This window comes from Scylla paramamosain, chromosome 4, assembly GCF_035594125.1.
Source record: "Scylla paramamosain isolate STU-SP2022 chromosome 4, ASM3559412v1, whole genome shotgun sequence".
NCBI classification, from domain to species: Eukaryota; Metazoa; Arthropoda; class Malacostraca; order Decapoda; family Portunidae; genus Scylla; species Scylla paramamosain.
This window is the reverse complement of record NC_087154.1, coordinates 15,048,559-15,068,686: the sequence shown is the minus strand read 5'-3', so window position 1 is coordinate 15,068,686 and position 20,128 is coordinate 15,048,559. Positions and strand designations below refer to the sequence as shown.

At 40.5% G+C, this 20,128-nt stretch overlaps 1 protein-coding gene across 4 annotated transcripts in view; it reads right to left on the bottom strand.

Moving 5' to 3' along the window:
* The window catches only part of LOC135099776 (clathrin interactor 1-like), a 173,493-nt gene that overhangs the window by 118,262 nt on the left and 35,103 nt on the right, over window positions 1-20,128 (bottom strand). For all 4 annotated transcript variants that reach the window (XM_064002298.1, XM_064002297.1, XM_064002296.1 and 1 more), the window contains exons 3-4: window positions 7,893-8,157; window positions 2,738-2,874 (exon numbers count right to left, since the gene is read on the bottom strand). In XM_064002298.1, the coding sequence (XP_063858368.1) occupies window positions 2,738-2,874; window positions 7,893-8,157 (402 nt within the window). The remainder of the gene's footprint in view (window positions 1-2,737; window positions 2,875-7,892; window positions 8,158-20,128) is intronic.

The window sequence follows — 20,128 nt, the reverse complement described above, 5'->3', positions numbered from 1 at the left end:
TGGAAGATTGTGTTGAGTTGATAGATGGAGGAATTGAGTTTTTGAGGCATTGAACAATACCAAGTTTGCTCTGCCCCAATCAGAAATTTTAGAAAGATCAGAAGTCAGGCATTCTGTGGCTTCCCTGCGTGATATGCTTACCTCCTGAAGGGTTGGACGTCTATGAAAAGACGTGGAAAAGTGCAGGGTGGTATCATCAGCATAGGAGTGGATAGGACAAGAAGTTTGGTTTAGAAGATCATTAATGAATAATAAGAAGAGAGTGGGTGACAGGACAGAACCCTGAGGAACACCACTGTTAACAGAATTAGGAGAAGAACAGTGACTGTCTACCACAGCAGCAATAGAACGGTCAGAAAGGAAACTAGAGATGAAGTTACAGAGAGAAGGATAGAAACCGTAGGAGGGTAGTTTGGAAATCAAAGCTTTGTGCCAGACTCTATCAAAGGCTTTTGATATGTCCAAGGCAACAGCAAAAGTTTCACCAAAGTCTCTAAAAGAGGATGACCAAGACTCAGTAAGGAAAGCCAGAAGATCACCAGTAGAGCGGCCTTGACGGAACCCATACTGGCAATCAGATAGAAGGTTGTGAAGTGATAGATGTTTAAGAATCTTCCTGTTGAGGATAGATTCAAAAACTTTAGATAAGCAGGAAATTAAAGCAATAGGACGGTAGTTTGAGGGATTAGAGCGGTCACCCTTTTTAGGAACAGGTTGAATGTAGGCAAACTTCCAGCAAGAAGGAAAGGTAGATGTTGACAGACAGAGCTGAAAGAGTTTGACTAGGCAAGGTGCAAGCACGGAGGCACAGTTTCGGAGAACAATAGGAGGGACCCCGTCAGGTCCATAAGCCTTCCGAGGGTTTAGGCCAGCGAGGGCATGGAAAACATCATTACGAAGAATTTTAATACGTGGCATGAAGTAGTCGGAGGGTGGAGGAGAGGGAGGAACAAGCCCAGAATCGTCCAAGGTAGAGTTTTTAGCAAAGGTTTGAGCAAAGAGTTCAGCTTTAGAAATAGATGTGATAGCAGTGGTGCCATCTGGTTGAAGTAGAGGAGGGAAAGAAGAAGAAGCAAAGTTATTGGAGATATTTTTGGCTAGATGCCAGAAATCACGAGGGGAGTTAGATCTTGAAAGGTTTTGACATTTTCTGTTAATGAAGGAGTTTTTGGCTAGTTGGAGAACAGACTTGGCATGGTTCCGGGCAGAAATATAAAGTGCGTGAGATTCTGGTGAAGGAAGGCTTAAGTACCTTTTGTGGGCCACCTCTCTATCATGTATAGCACGAGAACAAGCTGTGTTAAACCAAGGTTTAGAAGGTTTAGGACGAGAAAAAGAGTGAGGAATGTACGCCCCCATGCCAGACACTATCACCTCTGTTATGCGCTCAGCACACAAAGACGGGTCTCTGACACAGAAGCAGTAGTCATTCCAAGGAAAATCAGCAAAATACCTCCTCAGGTCAGAGGCACCTTCGCTTAGGGGGATCCTGAGGAGGGATTGGAGTGATAGGACAAGATAAAGATATGAGATTGTGATCGGAGGAGCCCAACGGAGAAGAAAGGGTGACAGCATAAGCAGAAGGATTAGAGGTCAGGAAAAGGTCAAGAATGTTGGGCGTATCTCCAAGACGGTCAGGAATACGAGTAGGGTGTTGCACCAATTACTCTAGGTCATGGAGGATAGCAAAGTTGTAGGCTAGTTCACCAGGATGGTCAGTGAAGGGAGAGGAAAGCCAAAGCTGGTGGTGAACATTGAAGTCTCCAAGAATGGAGATCTCTGCAAAAGGGAAGAGGGTCAGAATGTGCTCCACTTTGGAAGTTAAGTAGTCAAAGAATTTCTTATAGTCAGAGGAGTTAGGAGAGAGGTATACAGCACAGATAAATTTAGTATGAGAATGACTCTGTAGTCGTAGCCAGATGGTGGAGAACTCGGAAGATTCAAGAGCGTGGGCACGAGAGCAGGTTAAGTCATTGCGCACATAAACGCAGCATCCAGCTTTGGATCGAAAATGAGGATAGAGAAAGTAGGAGGGAACAGAAAAGGGGCTACTGTCAGTTGCCTCAGACACCTGAGTTTCAGTGAGGAAAAGAAGATGAGGTTTAGAAGAGGAGAGGTGGTGTTCTACAGATTGAAAATTAGATCTTAGACCGCGAATGTTGCAGAAGTTAATGAAGAAAGAGTTGAGGGGGGTGTCAAGACACTTAAGGTCGTCGACGGAAAGGCAGTCCGACCTGGGGACATTTATGGTCCCCTCCCCAGATGGGGACTCCGAGGCTGGTGTAGGAGTCGCCATGATTTTAAAATTTTTTGAGTGAAGGGTGTGTGTGTTATTAGGTGCTTGTAGTTTTGTGTGGAGGAAGAGAGTTGTCTTTAGAGGGCAGGCTGTGACTACCCCCTTGTGTTGTGAGACACAAAGGAAAACGTTCAGTGAGGTCACAGCTGGGTTTAATGATAAGTTCACAGCACCCCCTGAACAGTGCTTTAGACCTCACTGGGAGTAATTATCGTTTTGGCAGGTGTCTATATATATATATATATATATATATATATATATATATATATATATATATATATATATATATATATAAAACAGATAAGGAATGAGAAATGTATAACTTTATTACGATTGTGCAATGTTCAAACCTCAGACCTCTGAAGAGCAAGCCAACTACTCTAATAATGTAATGCCAAGCAACTGACAAGAACAACACTTCCAAATGTGGCAACAACTTACTGTGACTGGAGCCTCGGAAGCCCATGGACTCTGAGGAGACGCCAACATATTTGTCTTTGTTTTTCTTGGCCTTTTTACGTTCTTCTCGTAATCTGTTGTCATCCTGTATGAAATCAATCAAGTCCTTTGCTTTTACCCTGAAAAAGTGAAAATTTGTAATTAAACAAAGACAAATACAAGTTACAGCAAAAGTCTCATCTTTTAGCATCCAGTGTTTTGAAAAACTTGATGTTTCTGCACTTTTCCCAGATTGTCCCATTCTGAAAGTTACCTGATCTTTTAGCACTGTATTTCCAAAAAGTATTGACATGTGGGAAGTTTAAAAATGGTGCCTGCAGTCATGTGTAGGCTCTACTGCTAGCTACATCCCCCATGGGTATGATGGTATGAGTAGTATTGGAGGACATTTTTGGAATAAACTTGAAATAGATCAATAAAGTATTAGATTGAGGAAGAGAAGAAAGATCCAAAGCAATAACAAGCACATAATAAAAAAAATATGAAAATGAGTCTACTGTGTTTTACACCACCACATTTGTCTTTCCAGTTTTTTGTGAGCAGTTTTTTTTTTTTTTTATTTAGAAAAGGACATTATGATTCATTTGGTGATGTACTATGCAAAACAAGTTTTCAACCTGTACAGTGTTTAGTGTGTATATATATATATATATATATATATATATATATATATATATATATATATATATATATATATATATATATATATATATATATATATATATATACATATATACATATATATATACCGTATTTGATGGCTCATAAGACGCTACTTTTTTCTCAGAAAAAGGGTCAGTAAATTAGCCTGCGTCCAATGAGGCAAAGGTCCAACTTTGAGGCAGTAATAGGTTACAAGTCTACGGCAACAGAGGCTCTAAATTCAAACCACAGATGTCTTTGTACAACTAAATAAAGTCATGATTGGTAGTACGCCACAAAATGCTCTTTCTTTCAAGGTACCAATGTGTAGTATCTCATACTTACTGGTAATCCACATAGACTTTGACCAGTCAGGAAGAATTTGCTTAACCATGCACCAATTCTTCTTGGAGTTTTGTTGGGGCAGTGTAGGTTGTGATGTCACAGCCTTTGATGCCCCAAAGGTGAGGTATCCAATTATAATATTAGACTAGATGTGATGGAGCTGGTTGGATTTGTGGAGAAGGTTCTGGCAAGGTGGAGATGGTGCACCACGTTTTTCAAAACAAACGCGGTCGGTTGCGCTCCGACGTGACGTACTCGGTGACACCGAGTGTGACGCCGTTACTGATTGAGGTAAGACAATAGCCACACTTTCATACAATTAAAATTGAACCTATCTTTTTAACATTCTGCTTTTACACATCCTTTGGCTTTGAAAATGTACTAAAATACTGCATAAGAATTACATGTGAAAGATGCTAAAAAATAAAGTATGAAAAAATTTTATTATCACTGTAGTCCCTCAGTTAATGGTGCCGCCAAGAGCTAGGTGCAGTTAATGTTTACATTCAGCTGAACCGCATTAAGACTGAAACTCCCCTGCTTACCACACCTTTTGGGCACTAGAGGCTGTGACATCACAGTCTGCATGGCCCCAACTAAAATACCAATAAGAAGATTGTGTTTACACGTCAGCAGGATTGGTACAATCTTGTCTTTCAATACCCTCAACCGAACCATTACGTTCTGGCTTTCAAGGCCCGCAACCTTACCAAGATTTGACTCCAGAAATCCAACCAGCTCCACTGTATCTAGTCTGAAACACTACCTGTATACCACACCTTTGGGACGCCAGGCTGTGATGTCACGGCCATCACAGCCTCAACAAAACCCCAAAAAGAACAAGTAAGCTGCTAGCATAAATTAAACTTTTAAATGCTGAGTATTGGTATCTAATAGTGATCTAAATGCACGTGAGAGTCTTCAAATGTCGCTTGAATTCCTTGACTTCCTATCGATAGCCTAAATCTGTTAATTTTTGTTTTTTTCTATTTCAATACATGCCAGAACTGGGTGCGTCTTATGAGCCCGTGCGTCTTATGAGCCATCAAATACGGTATATATATATATATATATATATATATATATATATATATATATATATATATATACAGTAAAATCCCTCTTATCCGGCATCAACGGGACCGCTGACATGCCGGATACTTGAATATTGCCAGATACTTGAATAAAAGTGAAATTATGTCCATAATCACCACCCTATACTCACACATCTTACCATAACAAAGATCAGCTGATCTTAATCGGCAGCTGATCTGATCAGCTGCTTAAGTGTAAGCACAACACGCTTCCTCTTTTCTACAACTTTAGGCATGATGAAGGCGTCAGGCGATAAACAGTGCACATGCGGGACTGAGTCACTGAGTAAACACAGTGCAGTGGGCTGTGGGTGGCACGAAGCAGTGCGCTCTGGTGGTGAGGGGACAAAGTATGCCTCGTGCGGAAATTTTAATCGATTTTATGAGTACACATTGATTTTTTATTGATTTTAAGGCTCTTTGAAAAATGTGCCGGATACTTGAAGCTGCCGGATACTCGAATGCTGGATGAGAGGATTTTACTGTATATATATATACCTCTTAAAGAAGTGTTTAGTACGAATATATATGATTTCCTTTTTAAGCGATTTTACAGCCTTCAGTTTTATCTAAAAAGGACATTATGATTCATTTGGTGATGTACAATGCAAAACATGCTTTTAACCTGGACAGTATCTCTTAGGGAAGTGTTTACTACGTATATATAGGATTTCCTTCTTAAGTGATTTTACAGCCTTCAACTGACATATATAGGATTTCCTTCTTAAGTGATTTTACAGCCTTCAATTGACAGAGTTGAAAGAGTTTGACTCGGCAAGGTGCAAGCATGGAGGTACAGTTTCAGAGAAAAATAGGAGAGAACCCATCAGGTTCATAAGACTTCCAGGGGTTTAGGCCAGTGAGGGCATGGAAAACATCATTACGAAGAATTTTAATAGGAAGCATGAAGTAGTCAGAGGGTGGAGGAGAGGGAGGAACAAGCCCTGAATCATTCAAGGTAGAGTTTTTAGCAAAGGTTTGAGTGAAGAGTTCAGCTTTAGAGGTAGATGTGATAGCAGTGGTGCTATCTGGTTGAAGTAAAGGAGGGGAAAGAAGAAATAATGTTATTGGAGACATTTTTGGCTAGATGCCAGAAGTTGCAAGGGAAGTTAGATGTTGAAAGATTTTGACATTTTCTATTAACGAAGGAGTTTTTGGCTAGTTGCAGAACAGACTTGGTATGGTTCCAAGCAGAAATATAAAGTGCATGAAATTCTGATGATGGAAGGCTCAAGTACCTCTTTTGGGTCACCTCTCTATCATGTGTAGCATGAGAGCAGGCTGTGTTAAACTAAGGTTTAGGTCGAGAAAAAGAGTGAGGAATGTATGCCTCCAAGCCAGACACTATCACCTCTGTTATGCACTTGGCACACAGAGACAGTTCTCTGACATGGAAGCAGTAATCATTCCAAAGAAAATCAGCAAAATACCTCCCCAGGTCTCCCCAACTAGCAGAGACAAAACACCAGAGGCACCTCCACTTAGGGGGATCCTGAGGAGGGATTGGAGTGATAAGACAATATACTAATATGAAATTGTGATCGGCGGAGCCCAACAGAAGATAGGGTAACAGCATAAGCAGGATTAGAGGTCAGGAAAAGATCAAGAATGTTGGGCGTATCTCCAAGACAGTCAGGAATATGAGTAGGGTGTTGCAACAATTCCTCTAGGTTGTGGAGGATAGCAAAGTTGAAGGCTAGTTCACCAGGATGGTCTGTGAAGGAAGAGCAAAGCCAAAGCTGGTGATGAACATTGAAGTCTCCAAGAATGGAGATCTCTGCAAAAGGAAAGAGAGTCAGAATGTGCTCCACTTTGGAAGTTAAGTAGTCAAAGAATTTCTTATAGTCAGAGGAGTTAGGTGAGAGGTATACAGCACAAATAAATTTTGTTTGAGTGACTCTGTAGTCAGAGCCAGATGGTGGAAAACTCGGAAGATTCAAGAGCGTGGGCACGAGAACAGGTTAAGTCATTGTGCACATAAACACAACATCCAGCTTTGGATTGAAAATGAGGATAGAGAAAGTAGGAGGGAACAGAAAAGGAGCTAATGTCAGTTACCACAGGCACCTGTGCTTTCGTGAGAAAAAGATGAGGTTTAGTAGAGGAGAGGTGGTGTTCTTCAGATTGGAAATTAGATCTAAGACCGTGAATGTTGCAGAAGTTAATGAAGAAAGAATTGAAGGGGGGCTTCCTGATACAATAAATAATCGGTGATCAATAGCTAAGAACTAAGCACCCCAGAAAACCCTGCAGTTCTATAGTACTCTAATGAGTACTAACAAGTATATGGTCAATCTCAAAAGGTGACAGAGTTTAAGTATCAGGGGACATTGTTAGCTAATTATGGTGAAATGCAGGGAGAAATAAAAGAGAGGGCTGTGAAAGATAGGTGCATCATAGGATTACCTGCAAAGGTTATGAAAGGGAAAAACATATCTGTGGGTGTATGTACACAGATCTGAAGAATAGCACTGTCTTCCCAGCAATAATGTATAGACTTGGACATGGAATAGGGCACAGCACTCAAGAGTGCAAGGTGAGAAGGATAAGCGTAATGTGTATAAAAGATGTGATACAAGAACCTGTACAAGCAGTGTGAATTAGGAATTGGAAGAATGGCAAAAAAGAACACACTGAGATGGAATTGCCATGAGAGGATGAAGGGCAATGCATTTGCAAAGAATGAGCATGAGAGTGAAACTAAAAGTTCTTATATGTGATGGTCACTTGGAAGATGGTAGGATAGGGTAGAGGAATACACTAGTAAGCCAAGGTCACTTGTTTAAGCCAAGTGCTTAAACAAGCAAAAAAGAAGCATTTAAATAAAATAGAGAGAGATAGAGACTTTTCAACACTGGTCACTTCATAGAAAAGGACTCCCAGAGAGAAAGGGAGGCATCAAAAAAGACAGATAAATGGATATAATTATTGATAGCCTTCACTTTCAGCAAATTTCTGTTAAACACATTGCTGGATAAGAGACAGTTTAGTGTTAGTGAGTGAAAAGTCAAATCTAGACAGATGCAAAATAAACATTAAACTTTAAAATACCACACCTGATATTAAGCCCTTGATCCTTCCCATGTTCATCCATATACTTGAAATTCTCTAAAGTCCTTAAGTCATAGATGTGTTCCCTGGCAGATGTGACTACTCTCTCCGACCCATTGCGGACCAAATAGTTGAGCAAGAGGAGAGACTTGTATGTGCGACGCCAAGCTGCACGATTATCTTGCAACATCCTCTTCCACAACATTCCCATCACTTCAGGAAACTGTTCATAGTAGAATGTAGACTGTGCCAATTCTTGCATCTGGGGACCTGTGAAAGGATTCAGGACTTATAGTAAAATATTTAAAATTAATAAGAAATGGCATTCCTCCAAGAAACACAGACCAATATCCTTTCAAGTTTCAAGTATGCTAGTCTTATCATACTTAATATAATAACTGACAAATAACTTCTAAAAGACAGGCTAACCAACAAAGTTAATAAAAACTATGAGCTACACTAAATATCCTAATTATGCAATTCCTTAATTGATTGTAATGGCAATGGAAATGGAAGAAGTGAAGTTTAAGTAGTTTGTAGACTTCTGCATATACATGAGGGCATGGAATGAAAGATACAAGAGAGCAGGGAAAGACAGACATGCCATAGAGACACTGAAGAAAATTATGAATTAGAGAAGTGTAAGTATGGAAGCTTAAAGGAACATAAGAAACAGTCTCATTCTTCTGACTTTGATGTATGCCAGACAGCATGGAATGCAGCACGTTTACTAATATGTACCGTGGAAAGGAGTCACATAAAAAGAGCTTGTGAGCTATCAAGATAAGAAAGAAAGATATGCCAATAAATAAAAGAATTTTTGTACAGAAAAAACAGAGAAAGGAATATGTGGAATAGTGGAATGCTTGAAGGATCACACACTGAGATGATCTGAACATGTGATAAATCAGATGACATTAAGTTTATGAAAAAGCATAATCATGGTCTGGGGTAGGTATTCATTTAGAGCTGGGGATATGCCAATTTTACCACTTTTCCATCTTTTAACCAAAACCTGCCACCCTCCTTACTCCCAACTTCCTTTCCCTCACATCCCATCTTCATTTCCTCATGCTACTGCTTTTCCATACCCTCATGATTCTTCCCTCATTCATCCTCAATGAACTCTCTCTATTCATGTCTTTGTTTCCTCATTTAGACACTTGATACACCTGATCTCCTGAGTGTCCCAAGGAAGTAAAATTCTCCATCCTTGACATTCCATTCTCTCTCTCTCTCTCTCTCTCTCTCTCTCTCTCTCTCTCTCTCTCTCTCTCTCTCTCTCTCATATACGAAGGGTATTCAATGAGTTCTCAGCCTAACAAAGGAGGGGAGATAGGAACCTGCCACAGCTGGAATGTGTTCATACATGTTGTAACAAGAGCTGGCATCCTCCCAACATTTTTTATTCATGAATAAGGTGGAGCCTCCCAGCAAAATGAATGAAGATGAGCGAGCTGTGATAAAACTTTCCATGATTCAAGGAAAAGTGCCACAGTTGATTCATAAGTTGAGGATAGCACTAAGGAACAGTGCCCTATCATATTCAACTGTCAACACGTTGGGCTGCTTTCTTCAACCATGTCCAAGACTCTTGTGAGGATGATCCCTGAAGTGGTGGTCCATCAACTACAGTCACTAAGGAAACTGTGGCCATGTTGGCATGGTCATTGATAATTGCACTGCTTCTCAACTGAAGATCAGTAATGGATCTGTTGTTACCATTTTGCACGATCACCTCAACCTTTCCAAGATGTCTGCCCAATGGGTCCCAAGAATGCTGATGTCCAAGCACAAGAACTGAATGATGACTTCAACAGAGATGTTGACCCTCTTTTGAGCAGTACAGGCAGCACACTCCAGGTCAACCTCCAGTGTCTCTGTTGTGCACATGATGTTTTCAACTTCATGTTGTCAAGATTGATGAGAAGAACTTCTAAGGGATATCACATGAAGTTAACACTGAAAGCAGCTATGTAGAGAAAATACAAATGCAACAATGGATTCAGATACACTCGCAGGAACAAGCATTTCATACTGCCTTGGACATAGTTGTTGATCAGATGAAGTCAAGAATCGCTTCACTTCTATGTTGAATTATTTGACCAAAAGCCTGGAGTATACACAGGAAGAAGTGCAAGATTTAAAAAACAAAATTAAAGTCTTACAAAGTCAAAGTCAAACAAAGTCTGACAACAAAACTCAAATAGAAGATTACAAGACTTGAGTTAACAAAATGGAACTCCAAGTCAAGGGGATTATAGTCGTCACCTTAATATACATTTTACTGGTATACAAGAACTTCCTTCTGCAGAAAGATGGGAGCAAACAGTGGTACTGGTGATGAAACTACTACAAGATCTGGCAGGATTTGTGGTCTGAACTGTAATCCAGCATGAAACATGGCTTCCTCACTGATCCAGAAAACAAAGTTGAATCTAAGCAATGGAAGCTACCTCTCCTCTCCAACACCAAGAAAATTTAAGGTCACAAACTCATCCCAGTAGGTCATGGTGACATTATTCTGGGTCACTGAAAGGACCCCCCTCATGGACATCTTGGATCATGGTCACACCGTTAACAAACCATACTACCCTGATCTACTGGGGAAACTTCAGGAGGCTCCACTTGAGAAACACCAAGGGAAAGTGCCCTGAGGTGTTCTCTTATGGGACAATGCTCCTGTGCACAAGAGCATGTTGGCTATGAACAAAGTGGTGTCTTGCAAATTTGAATTGCTCCCCCATCCTGAGATGAGAACTCACTAAACACCCCCTCATACAGTCATGTTGCTGCTAAAGTGAATCACAGCGAGAGTAGGGTGTCAATGTGTTTCAAAGTCACACTGTAACAAAAGGAACTCAAAATCCTAATGTGGGCATGGGCAGCAACATATATGTAGGAGGCAGTAGACACCTGATGAAATGATAATTACTCCCAGTGAGGTCTAAAACACTGTTCAGGGGGTGCTGTGAACTTATCATTAAACCCAGTTGTGACCTCACTGAACTTTTCCCTTTGTGTCTCACAACACAAAGGGGCAGTCACAGCCTGCCCTCTAAAGACAACTCTCTTCCTCCACACAAAACTACAGGCACTTAATAACAAACACACCCTTCACTCAAAAATTTCAAAATTATCATGGCGACTCCTACACCAGCCTCAGAGTCACCATCTGGGGAGGGGACCATAAATATCCCCAGGTCGGACTGCCTTTCTGTCAGCGACCCTAAGTGTCTTGACACCCCCCCTCAACTTTTTCTTCATTAATTTCTGCAACATTCGCGGTCTAAGATCTTATTTTCAATCTGTAGAACACCACCTCTCCTCTTCTAAACCTCATGTTTTCCTCACTGACACTCAGGTGTCTGAGGCAACTGACAGTAGCCCCTTTTCTGTTCCCTCCTACTTTCTCTATCCTCATTTTCAATCCAAAACTGGATGTTGCATTTATGTGTGCAATGACTTAACCTGCTCTTGTGCCCACGCTCTTGAATCTTCCAAGTTTTCCAGCATCTGGCTACAACTACAGAGACACTCTCAAACTAAATTTATCTGTGCTGTATACCTCTCACCTAACCCCTCTGACTATAAGAAATTCTTTGACTACTTAACTTCTAAAGTGGAGCACATTCTGACCCTCTTCCCTTTTGCAGAGATCTCCATTCTTGGAGACTTCAAATGTTAACCACCAGCTTTGGCTTTCCTCTCCCTTCACTGACCATCCAGGTGAACTAGCCTTCAAATTTGCTATCCTCCACGACCTAGAGCAGGGGTGTCAAACACGCGGCCCGCCACACTACTATGTGTGGCCCGCGGCACGTCTCATATTTCAGTCTTACAGTTGGTCTTTTTACAGGAATGATTAAGCCAGCCAGCCCTTTGCATTTTAAAGTCATTATATAAAGATATAAAGATACTATTATATTTTTTGGGCGGTGATGTTCCTCTGTGGTATAGTAACTCCCAACCTCGTCAAGTGTGTGTGTGTGTGTGTGTGTGTGTGTGTGTGTGTGTGTGTGTCCGGCTCGCCGCCACCCGCCAACATTCTCTCTCTCTCTCTCTCTCTCTCTCTCTCTCTCTCTCTCTCTCTCTCTCTCTGTGTGTGTGTGTGTGTGTGTTATTGTTAAAAGTATTTTTCTTAATTAAAGTAAGTGATTGCAAACACAATGTCACCAGCAGGAACTTTACCATCTGCTTCAAGTTTTCTATCGTGTTTTGTAGTGAATGAATTATTCTCATATATTTTTACGTAAATCATGTGACCATTTCGTCTCGTCGACTGCGTTCCAAAGCCAGTGACTACAGGTGACAAGAATACACGTAGTCGTACGGGCCCTGCTCCGTAATATACATGTATTAGACGTGACCATAACTCGTCATTCCTCCGTCTCACCGAGAATCGGCCTTTGACTTCAGTCCTGCTTTGTCCTTCGAGAGCGTCACAGCGTCAGATTTTGGTGTGACTCTTACTGCATATCATCTCATCATGATTTCCAAGAAGCGAACAGTTACTGAAGAACATCGTGTGATGCAGGAAAAGTGGAAAATATCTTACTTTTTTGCTGAAGTGAATGGAAAACCAACTTGTTTGATTTGCAACCAAATTATAGCGGTGTCAAAAGAATATAACATTCGGCGACATTACACAAGCACTCATGCTTCAAAGTATGATGTGTATAGTGGAAAACTTCGTGAAGAAAAAGTAAAGACGCTAGAACAGTCTCTCAAAAGGCAGCAGTCAGTGTATCAGCGTGTTCATGAAGCCAGTGACACTGCAGTACGGGCAAGTTATAGGATTGCACGGGAAATAGCTGTGTCATCGAAACCATTCTCAGAAGGGGACTTTATAAAGAAATGCATGATGATGGCCGCAGAAGATATTTGCCCTGAAAAACGTAGGTCATTTGCAAACATAAGCCTTTCAAGAAATACAGTTGCAGAAAGAGTAAATGAACTGTCAGAAAATCTTAATAGTCAGCTCAAAGAAAAAGTTGCTAAATTTGTAGCATTTTCTGTAGCAATCGATGAAAGTACAGACATTACTGACATAGCTCAACTAGCAGTGTTCATACGTGGTGTTGATGAAAATATGCAGGTAACTGAAGAATTTGTGGAATTAGTACCAATGAAAGGAACAACAACAGGGGATGATATATTTGTGAGTTTGACTGGTGCACTTGATAGGATAGGTGTTGACTGGAAGAAAACTGTGAGTCTGACAACAGATGGAGCATCTCAAATGGTTGGTAGAAAGGCTGGCGTGACAGCAAAGTTAAAAGAAAAACTACTCACCCTGAATTCAGACCATCAAATTCACAGTGTTCATTGCATAATTCACAGGGAAGTGCTTTGCAGTAAAATATTAAAGATGGATCACGTTATGGATGTTGTTGTCAAGGCAGTAAACTTTATACGAGCGCGAGGTCTGAACCACAGACAGTTCAACTGCCTATTGGAGGAAACTCACTCTCACGGTCTGCCTTATCACACTGATGTTCGTTGGTTAAGCCGGGGAATTGTGCTGAAGCGCTTTTATGAATTAAGAAGTGAAATACAAAGTTTCATGCATAACAAAGGAAGAAATGTCCAGGAACTGAAAGACTATGATTGGCTTCAAGATTTAGCCTTCATGGTAGATATGACAGAACACTTGAATTTGCTCAATACAAGACTGCAAGGTCGCAATAAATTGGTGACAGACATGCATGAGTCCATTCGTGCTTTTGAGGTGAAGCTCAAACTTTTTGAACGTCAACTAGCAGCGAATAATGCTGCACACTTTCCTACACTGAAATCATTGCAAAGCACACCTGAGTTTCGTGGAATTATCAGCAGAGAAAAGTACTGCAACATGATTTCCAAGTTACTGAACGAATTTGGAGAAAGATTTGCAGACTTAAAGAACCTTGAGAGTGATTTCTCGATCTTTCGAAATCCTTTCGCTGCAAATCCTGATGAGACACCAGAGGATATTCAGTTAGAACTAATTGATCTTCAGTGCAATTCTGCGTTGAAGGAAAAGTTCTCAAGTGTTGATATTGGTACATTCTATCAATATGTTGGGCCAAGATATCCTCGAATCAAATGTTTGGCATCAAAGATTATGTCAATGTTCGGCAGTACCTATGTCTGTGAGCAACTCTTCTCACTGATGAACTTGAACAAGTCTGGACTCAGGTCTCGGCTCACTAATGAACACCTCAACTCAACACTGAAAGTAGCCATTGCTCAGTCTCTGGCGCCAAACATAGACGAACTTGTACAGACCAAGAGGTGCCAAGTTTCTGGGAGCAGCACGACCAGGAATTAAGGTAAATGATGCTTCCTTTTCTTTACTGGTTTATCTTTTGGTTACGTGTGTGCAAACGCAAGTGAAGGTAGAATATATTATTATTATTATTATTATTATTATTATTATTATTATTATTATTATTATAATATTACCTATTATTATTATTATTATTATTATTATTATTATTATTATATAATTACCTATTATTATTATTATTATTATTGTTATTATTATTATTATTATTATTATTATTATTATTATTATTATTATTATTAATATTATTATGGTCATACGTGATTATCTGGCCCGCACATTGAATGTGAAGGTGAAATCTGGCCCCTTGGGATAAATGAGTTTGACACCCCTGACCTAGAGCAATTGGTGCAACACTCTACTCATATTCCTGACTGTCTTGGAGATACGCCCAACATTCTTGACCTTTTCCTGACCTCTAAATCCTTCTGCTTATGCTGTCACCCTTTCTTCTCCGTTGGGCTCCTCCGATCACAATCTCATATCTGTATCTTGTCCTATCGCTCCAATCCCTCCTCAGGATCCCCCTAAGCAAAGGTGCCTCTGGCGTTTTGCCTCAGCTAGTTGGGGGCACCTGAGGAAGTATTTTGCTGATTTTCCTTGGAATGACTACTGCTTCCATGTCAGAGATCCGTCTTTGTGTGCAGAGCGCATAACAGAGGTGATAAGTGTATGGCATGGAGGTGTACATTCCTCACTCTTTTTCTCGACCTAAACCTTCTAAACCTTGTTCTCGTGCTATACATGATAGAGAGATGGCCCACAAAAGGTATTTAAGCCTTCCATCACCAGAATCTCATGCACTTTATATTTCTGCCTGGAACCATGCCAAGTCTGTTCTCCAACTAGCCAAAAACTCTTTCATTAACAGAAAGTGTCAAAACCTTTTCAAGATCTAACTCCCCTCGTGACTTCTGGCATCTAGCCAAAAAATATCTCCAATAACTTTGCTTCTTCTTCTTTCCCTCCTTTATTTCAACCAGATGGCACCACTGCTATCACATCTATTTCTAAACCTGAACTCTTCGCTCAAACCTTTGCTAAAAACTCTACCTTGGAAAGTTCTGGGCTTGTTCCTCGCTCTCCTTCACCCTCTGACTACTTCATGCTACCTATTGAAATTCTTCACAATGATGTTTTCCATGCCCTTGCTGGCCTAAACCCTCGGAAGGCTTATGGACCTGATGGGGTCCCTCCTATTGTTCTCCGAAACTGTGCCTCCGTGCTTGCACCTTGCCTAGTCAAACTCTTTCAGCTCTGTCGGTCAACATCTACCTTTCCTTATTGCTGGAAGTTTGCCTACATTCAGCCTGTTCCTAAAAAGGGTGACCGTTCTAATCCCTCAAACTACCATCCTATTGCTTTAATTTCCTGCCTATCTCACATTTTTTTAATCTATCCTCAACAGGGAGATTCTTAAACATCTATCACTTCACAACCTTCTATCTGATCGCCAGTATAGGTTCCATCAAGGCCGCTCTACTGGTCATCTGGCTTTCCTTACTGAGTCTTGGTCATCCTCTTTTAGAGATTTTGGTGAAACTTTTGGTGTCGCCTTGGACATATCAAAAGCTTTTGATAGAGTCTGGCACAAAGCTTTGATTTCCAAACTACCCTCCTACGGCTTCTATCCTTCTCTCTGTAACTTCATCTCAAGTTTCCTTCCTGACCGTTCTATTGCTGCTGTGATAGACAGTCATTGTTTTTCTCCTAAATCTATTAACAGTGGTGTTCCTCATGGTTCTGTCCTGTCACCCACTCTCTTCTTGTTATTCATTAATGATCTTCTAAACCAAATTTCTTGTCCTATCCACTCCTACACTGATGATACCACCATGCACTTTTCCACATCTTTTCATAGACATCCAACCCTTCAAGAAGTAAACATTTCATGCAGGGAAGCCACAGAACGCTTGACTTCTGATCTTTCTAAAATTTCTGATTGGGGCAGAGCAAACTTGGTATTGTTCAATGCCTCAAAAACTTAATTCCTCCATCTACCAACTCGACACAACCTTCTAGACAACTATCCCCTCTTCTTCAATGACACTCAACTGTATCCCTCTTCTACACTGAACATCCTTGGTCTGTCCTTTACTTATATTCTGAACTGGCAACTTCACATCTCATCTTTAGCTAAAACAGCTTCTATGAAGTTAGGCATTCTGAGACATCTCCGCCAATTTTTCTCACCCTCCCAGCTGCTAACTCTGTACAAGGGCCTTATCTGTCCATGTATGGAGTATGCTTCACGTGTCTGGGGGGTTCCACTCATACTGCTCTTCTAGACAGGGTGGAATCAAAAGCTTTTTGTCTCATCAACTCCTCTCCTCTAACTGACTGTCTTCAGACTCTCTCTCTCATCGCCATAATGTTGCATCTCTAGCTGTCTTCTACTGCTATTTTCATGCTAACTGCTCTTCTGATCTTGCTATCATGCAGGGAAGCCACAGAACGCCTGACTTCTGATCTTTCTAAAATTTCTGATTGGGGCAGAGCAAACTTGGTATTGTTCAATGCCTCAAAAACTCAATTCCTCCATCTATCAACTCGACACAACCTTCCAGACAACTATCCCCTCTTCTTCAATGACACTCAAATGTCCCCCTCTTCTACACTGAACATCCTCGGTCTGTCCTTTACTTATAATCTGAACTGGAAACTTCACATATCTCTAGCTAAAACAGCTTCTATGAAGTTAGGTGTTCTGAGACATCTCCGCCAGTTTTTCTCACCCCCCCAGCTGCTAACTCTGTACAAGGGCCTTATCCGTCCATGCATGGAGTATGCTTCACATGTCTGGGGGGGTTCCACTCATACTGCTCTTCTAGACAGGGTGGAATCAAAAGCTTTTCGTCTCATCAACTCCTCTCCTCTAAATGACTGTCTTCAGCCTCTCTCTCACCACCGCAATGTTGCATATCTAGCTGTCTTCTACCGCTATTTTCATGCCAACTGCTCTTCTGATCTTGCTAACTGCATGCCTCCCCTCCTTCCGCGGCCTCGCTACACAAGACTTTCTTCTTTCTCTCACCCCTATTCTGTCCACCTCTCTAATGCAAGAGTTAACCAGTATTCTCAATCATTCATTCCTTTCTCTGGTAAACTCTGGAACTCCCTGCCTGCTTCTGTATTTCCACCTTCCTATGACTTGAATTCCTTCAAGAGGGAGGTTTCAAGACACTTATCCACCAATTTTTGACCACTGCTTTGACCCTTTTATGGGACTGGCATTTCAGTGGGCATTTTTTTTATTAGATTTTTGTTGCCCTTGGCCAGTACCCTTCCTACATAAAAAAATAAATAAATAAAAAAATAAAAAAAAACTGTATGCCTCCCCTCCTCCAGTGGCCTCACTGCACAAGACTTTCTTTCTCTCACCCCTATTCTGTCCACCTCTCTAACGCAAGAGTTAACCAGTATTCTCAATCATTCATCCCTTTCTCTGGTAAACTCTGGAACTCCCTGCCTGCTTCTGTATTTCCACCTTCCTATGACTTAAATTCCTTCAAGAGGGAGGTTTCAAGACACTTATCCTTCAATTTTTGACTACCGCTTTGGACCCTTTTCTGGGACTGGCATTTCAGTGGGCACTTTTCCTTACTGGATTTTTTTCCCCTTGGCCAGTGTCCCTCCTACATAATAAAAAGGAAAAAAAAAAAAAGTGCCATTGAAGTCCATAATGTGGGGCAGGGTAACACTAATGCTGGGGAAGGACATGAGTTGCCGTCACCACCACCAACACCTCCCTACCCATGTTGTTTACACATGCAGCTCAGTACTAAATGTAGCAGAGCTAAACTGGTGCATCATAACAGATATAAGCACAAAATACACAGTTCTAGACATGGCAGCACCATACCACCTCACCGCTGCACAGCACCAGATATGAGGACATTATACATGCACTCGTGCAATTCTACCTTATGTGGCCAGAATAAATAAGCATTTATTGTTTTGATGTGGCAAGGAACACACAAGAAACGAAACTGCCTGACTCATGCAGCAGTCGCCAGCCAGCTGCCTTTCAAGTCATATCTCCATTATTTTACAGTCTGCACTTGTAATATTCACCAAGTTGCTAAGAGCTCAGAAGCACATAAATCTGCACAGCAGCAAATAGTCTGTCTTTGCTACAAAAATACGGCCAGCCACTGGCTTGGAACACCCAGTGACACCAACTCACCAGTCACCACTGCTCCCTGCTAGTCACATGTAACACAGCCAAGTCATCACTTTCTTATAATCATATCTCGCTGTGCTTTATGTGTTAATGTGTTAGCTGGGAGATCATAGAGTGAATGATGGTCAAAAAAAGTTCCCACAGTAGTTTCAACAGGTTTTGTTGTAATATTGAGTGAAGGCTTGACTATCAATTACATATATATATATATATATATATATATATATATATATATATATATATATATATATATATATATATATATATATATATATATATATATATATATACGAGTATATATATATATATATATATATACTCGTATATATATATATATATATATATATATATATATATATATATATATATATATATATATATATATATATATATATATATATATATATATATATATACACACACACACACACACAATAGTACATATTCAAAACACTCACTGATTGAAATACACAAAAAACCATTAGACTTCCATATTCAGCATATGCAGCACCACACCATGTGTCTTTATTTACATCTGTGGTATCCCAACAGAGGAAGTGGGAAAGACATGGGATTAAATATATATATATATGTATATATATATATATATATATATATATATATATATATATATATATATATATATATATATATATATATATATATATATATATATGCAGCAATGTAGAAGGATGAATGAAGAAAGAAGAACAAGAAGTAAGAACGAATAAAGGAAGGAGAGCGAGAAATGAGATGAAAGGCTGGGGACATGAATTTGACATGCCTCTGACGCGCAGCCTATCAGCAGCTCTTAGTATAACATTTACCAACATATACATCTCTTATATTCCTTACTTAATTTTCCTTGCTTCTCATTGTTTATTCAATTTAAGTCTCACCCAGCATTTAGTAGAACAGTTGCTCTTGATAAAGTGATCAATATTCATCCAGCTCCCATAGCTTAGTCACTAAAACTTTCAGAGATAAAGCATTCCATTCATGTAAACCCACGCTAAGTGAGGCAAAGCAAGCAGGCAGGTGTACATGTGTATGTTACCATCCCACCCGCTTTCTTGTACTCCCCCCCTTACCAGCAGAGTGGAAGAGTGTCTGGCTCTCATTCCCATGGTCAGGTTGACCAGCGTCCACAGAGATCAGATACACATGAAGAGTAGCAAGGCAAGACACAGAAACAGAGGAGGGAATACAGATTAAAGGGCTTAAAGTTTAATCATACATTATAAGCTTAGTGAAGCAGTAGCCCCTGCTGATATAGGGAAATGGTAGGAGCCTTCCTAAGTCTGCCTGTGTTGTTGTGCCCCCCTAGACCTTGATAGAAATATTATCACTGACTCCCTGGTTTTGTTCAAGTATCTAGCTTACTGGAAAGAGTTTGCTGGCTCTCTCTTTTTTGTCTGTAGGCTGCATGTTCCTGTGTCTGTACTATTTTTATGTTAAATGCTACTGGATTTCACAGTTCCTTTTAAGGGCTGTGGACTCAGTGTTATAAATTCTCTGCTTTGTAGTGAAGTTTACTTCCTCCTCGGCCCTGCCGGCTCATGGGTGGCAGAGGCCAGTTTTCCAAGAGGCTGTAAATGACACTGATCTGCAGAAGAATATAATGGTCTGTGGGCGTGGGCGGCCTGTCTCTTGGGAGGTTGCTCACAGATTATTATAAACCTCTTAGATGTGTGTCCTTTGTCATAAATGTCCCTTCCTAGAACATGGTT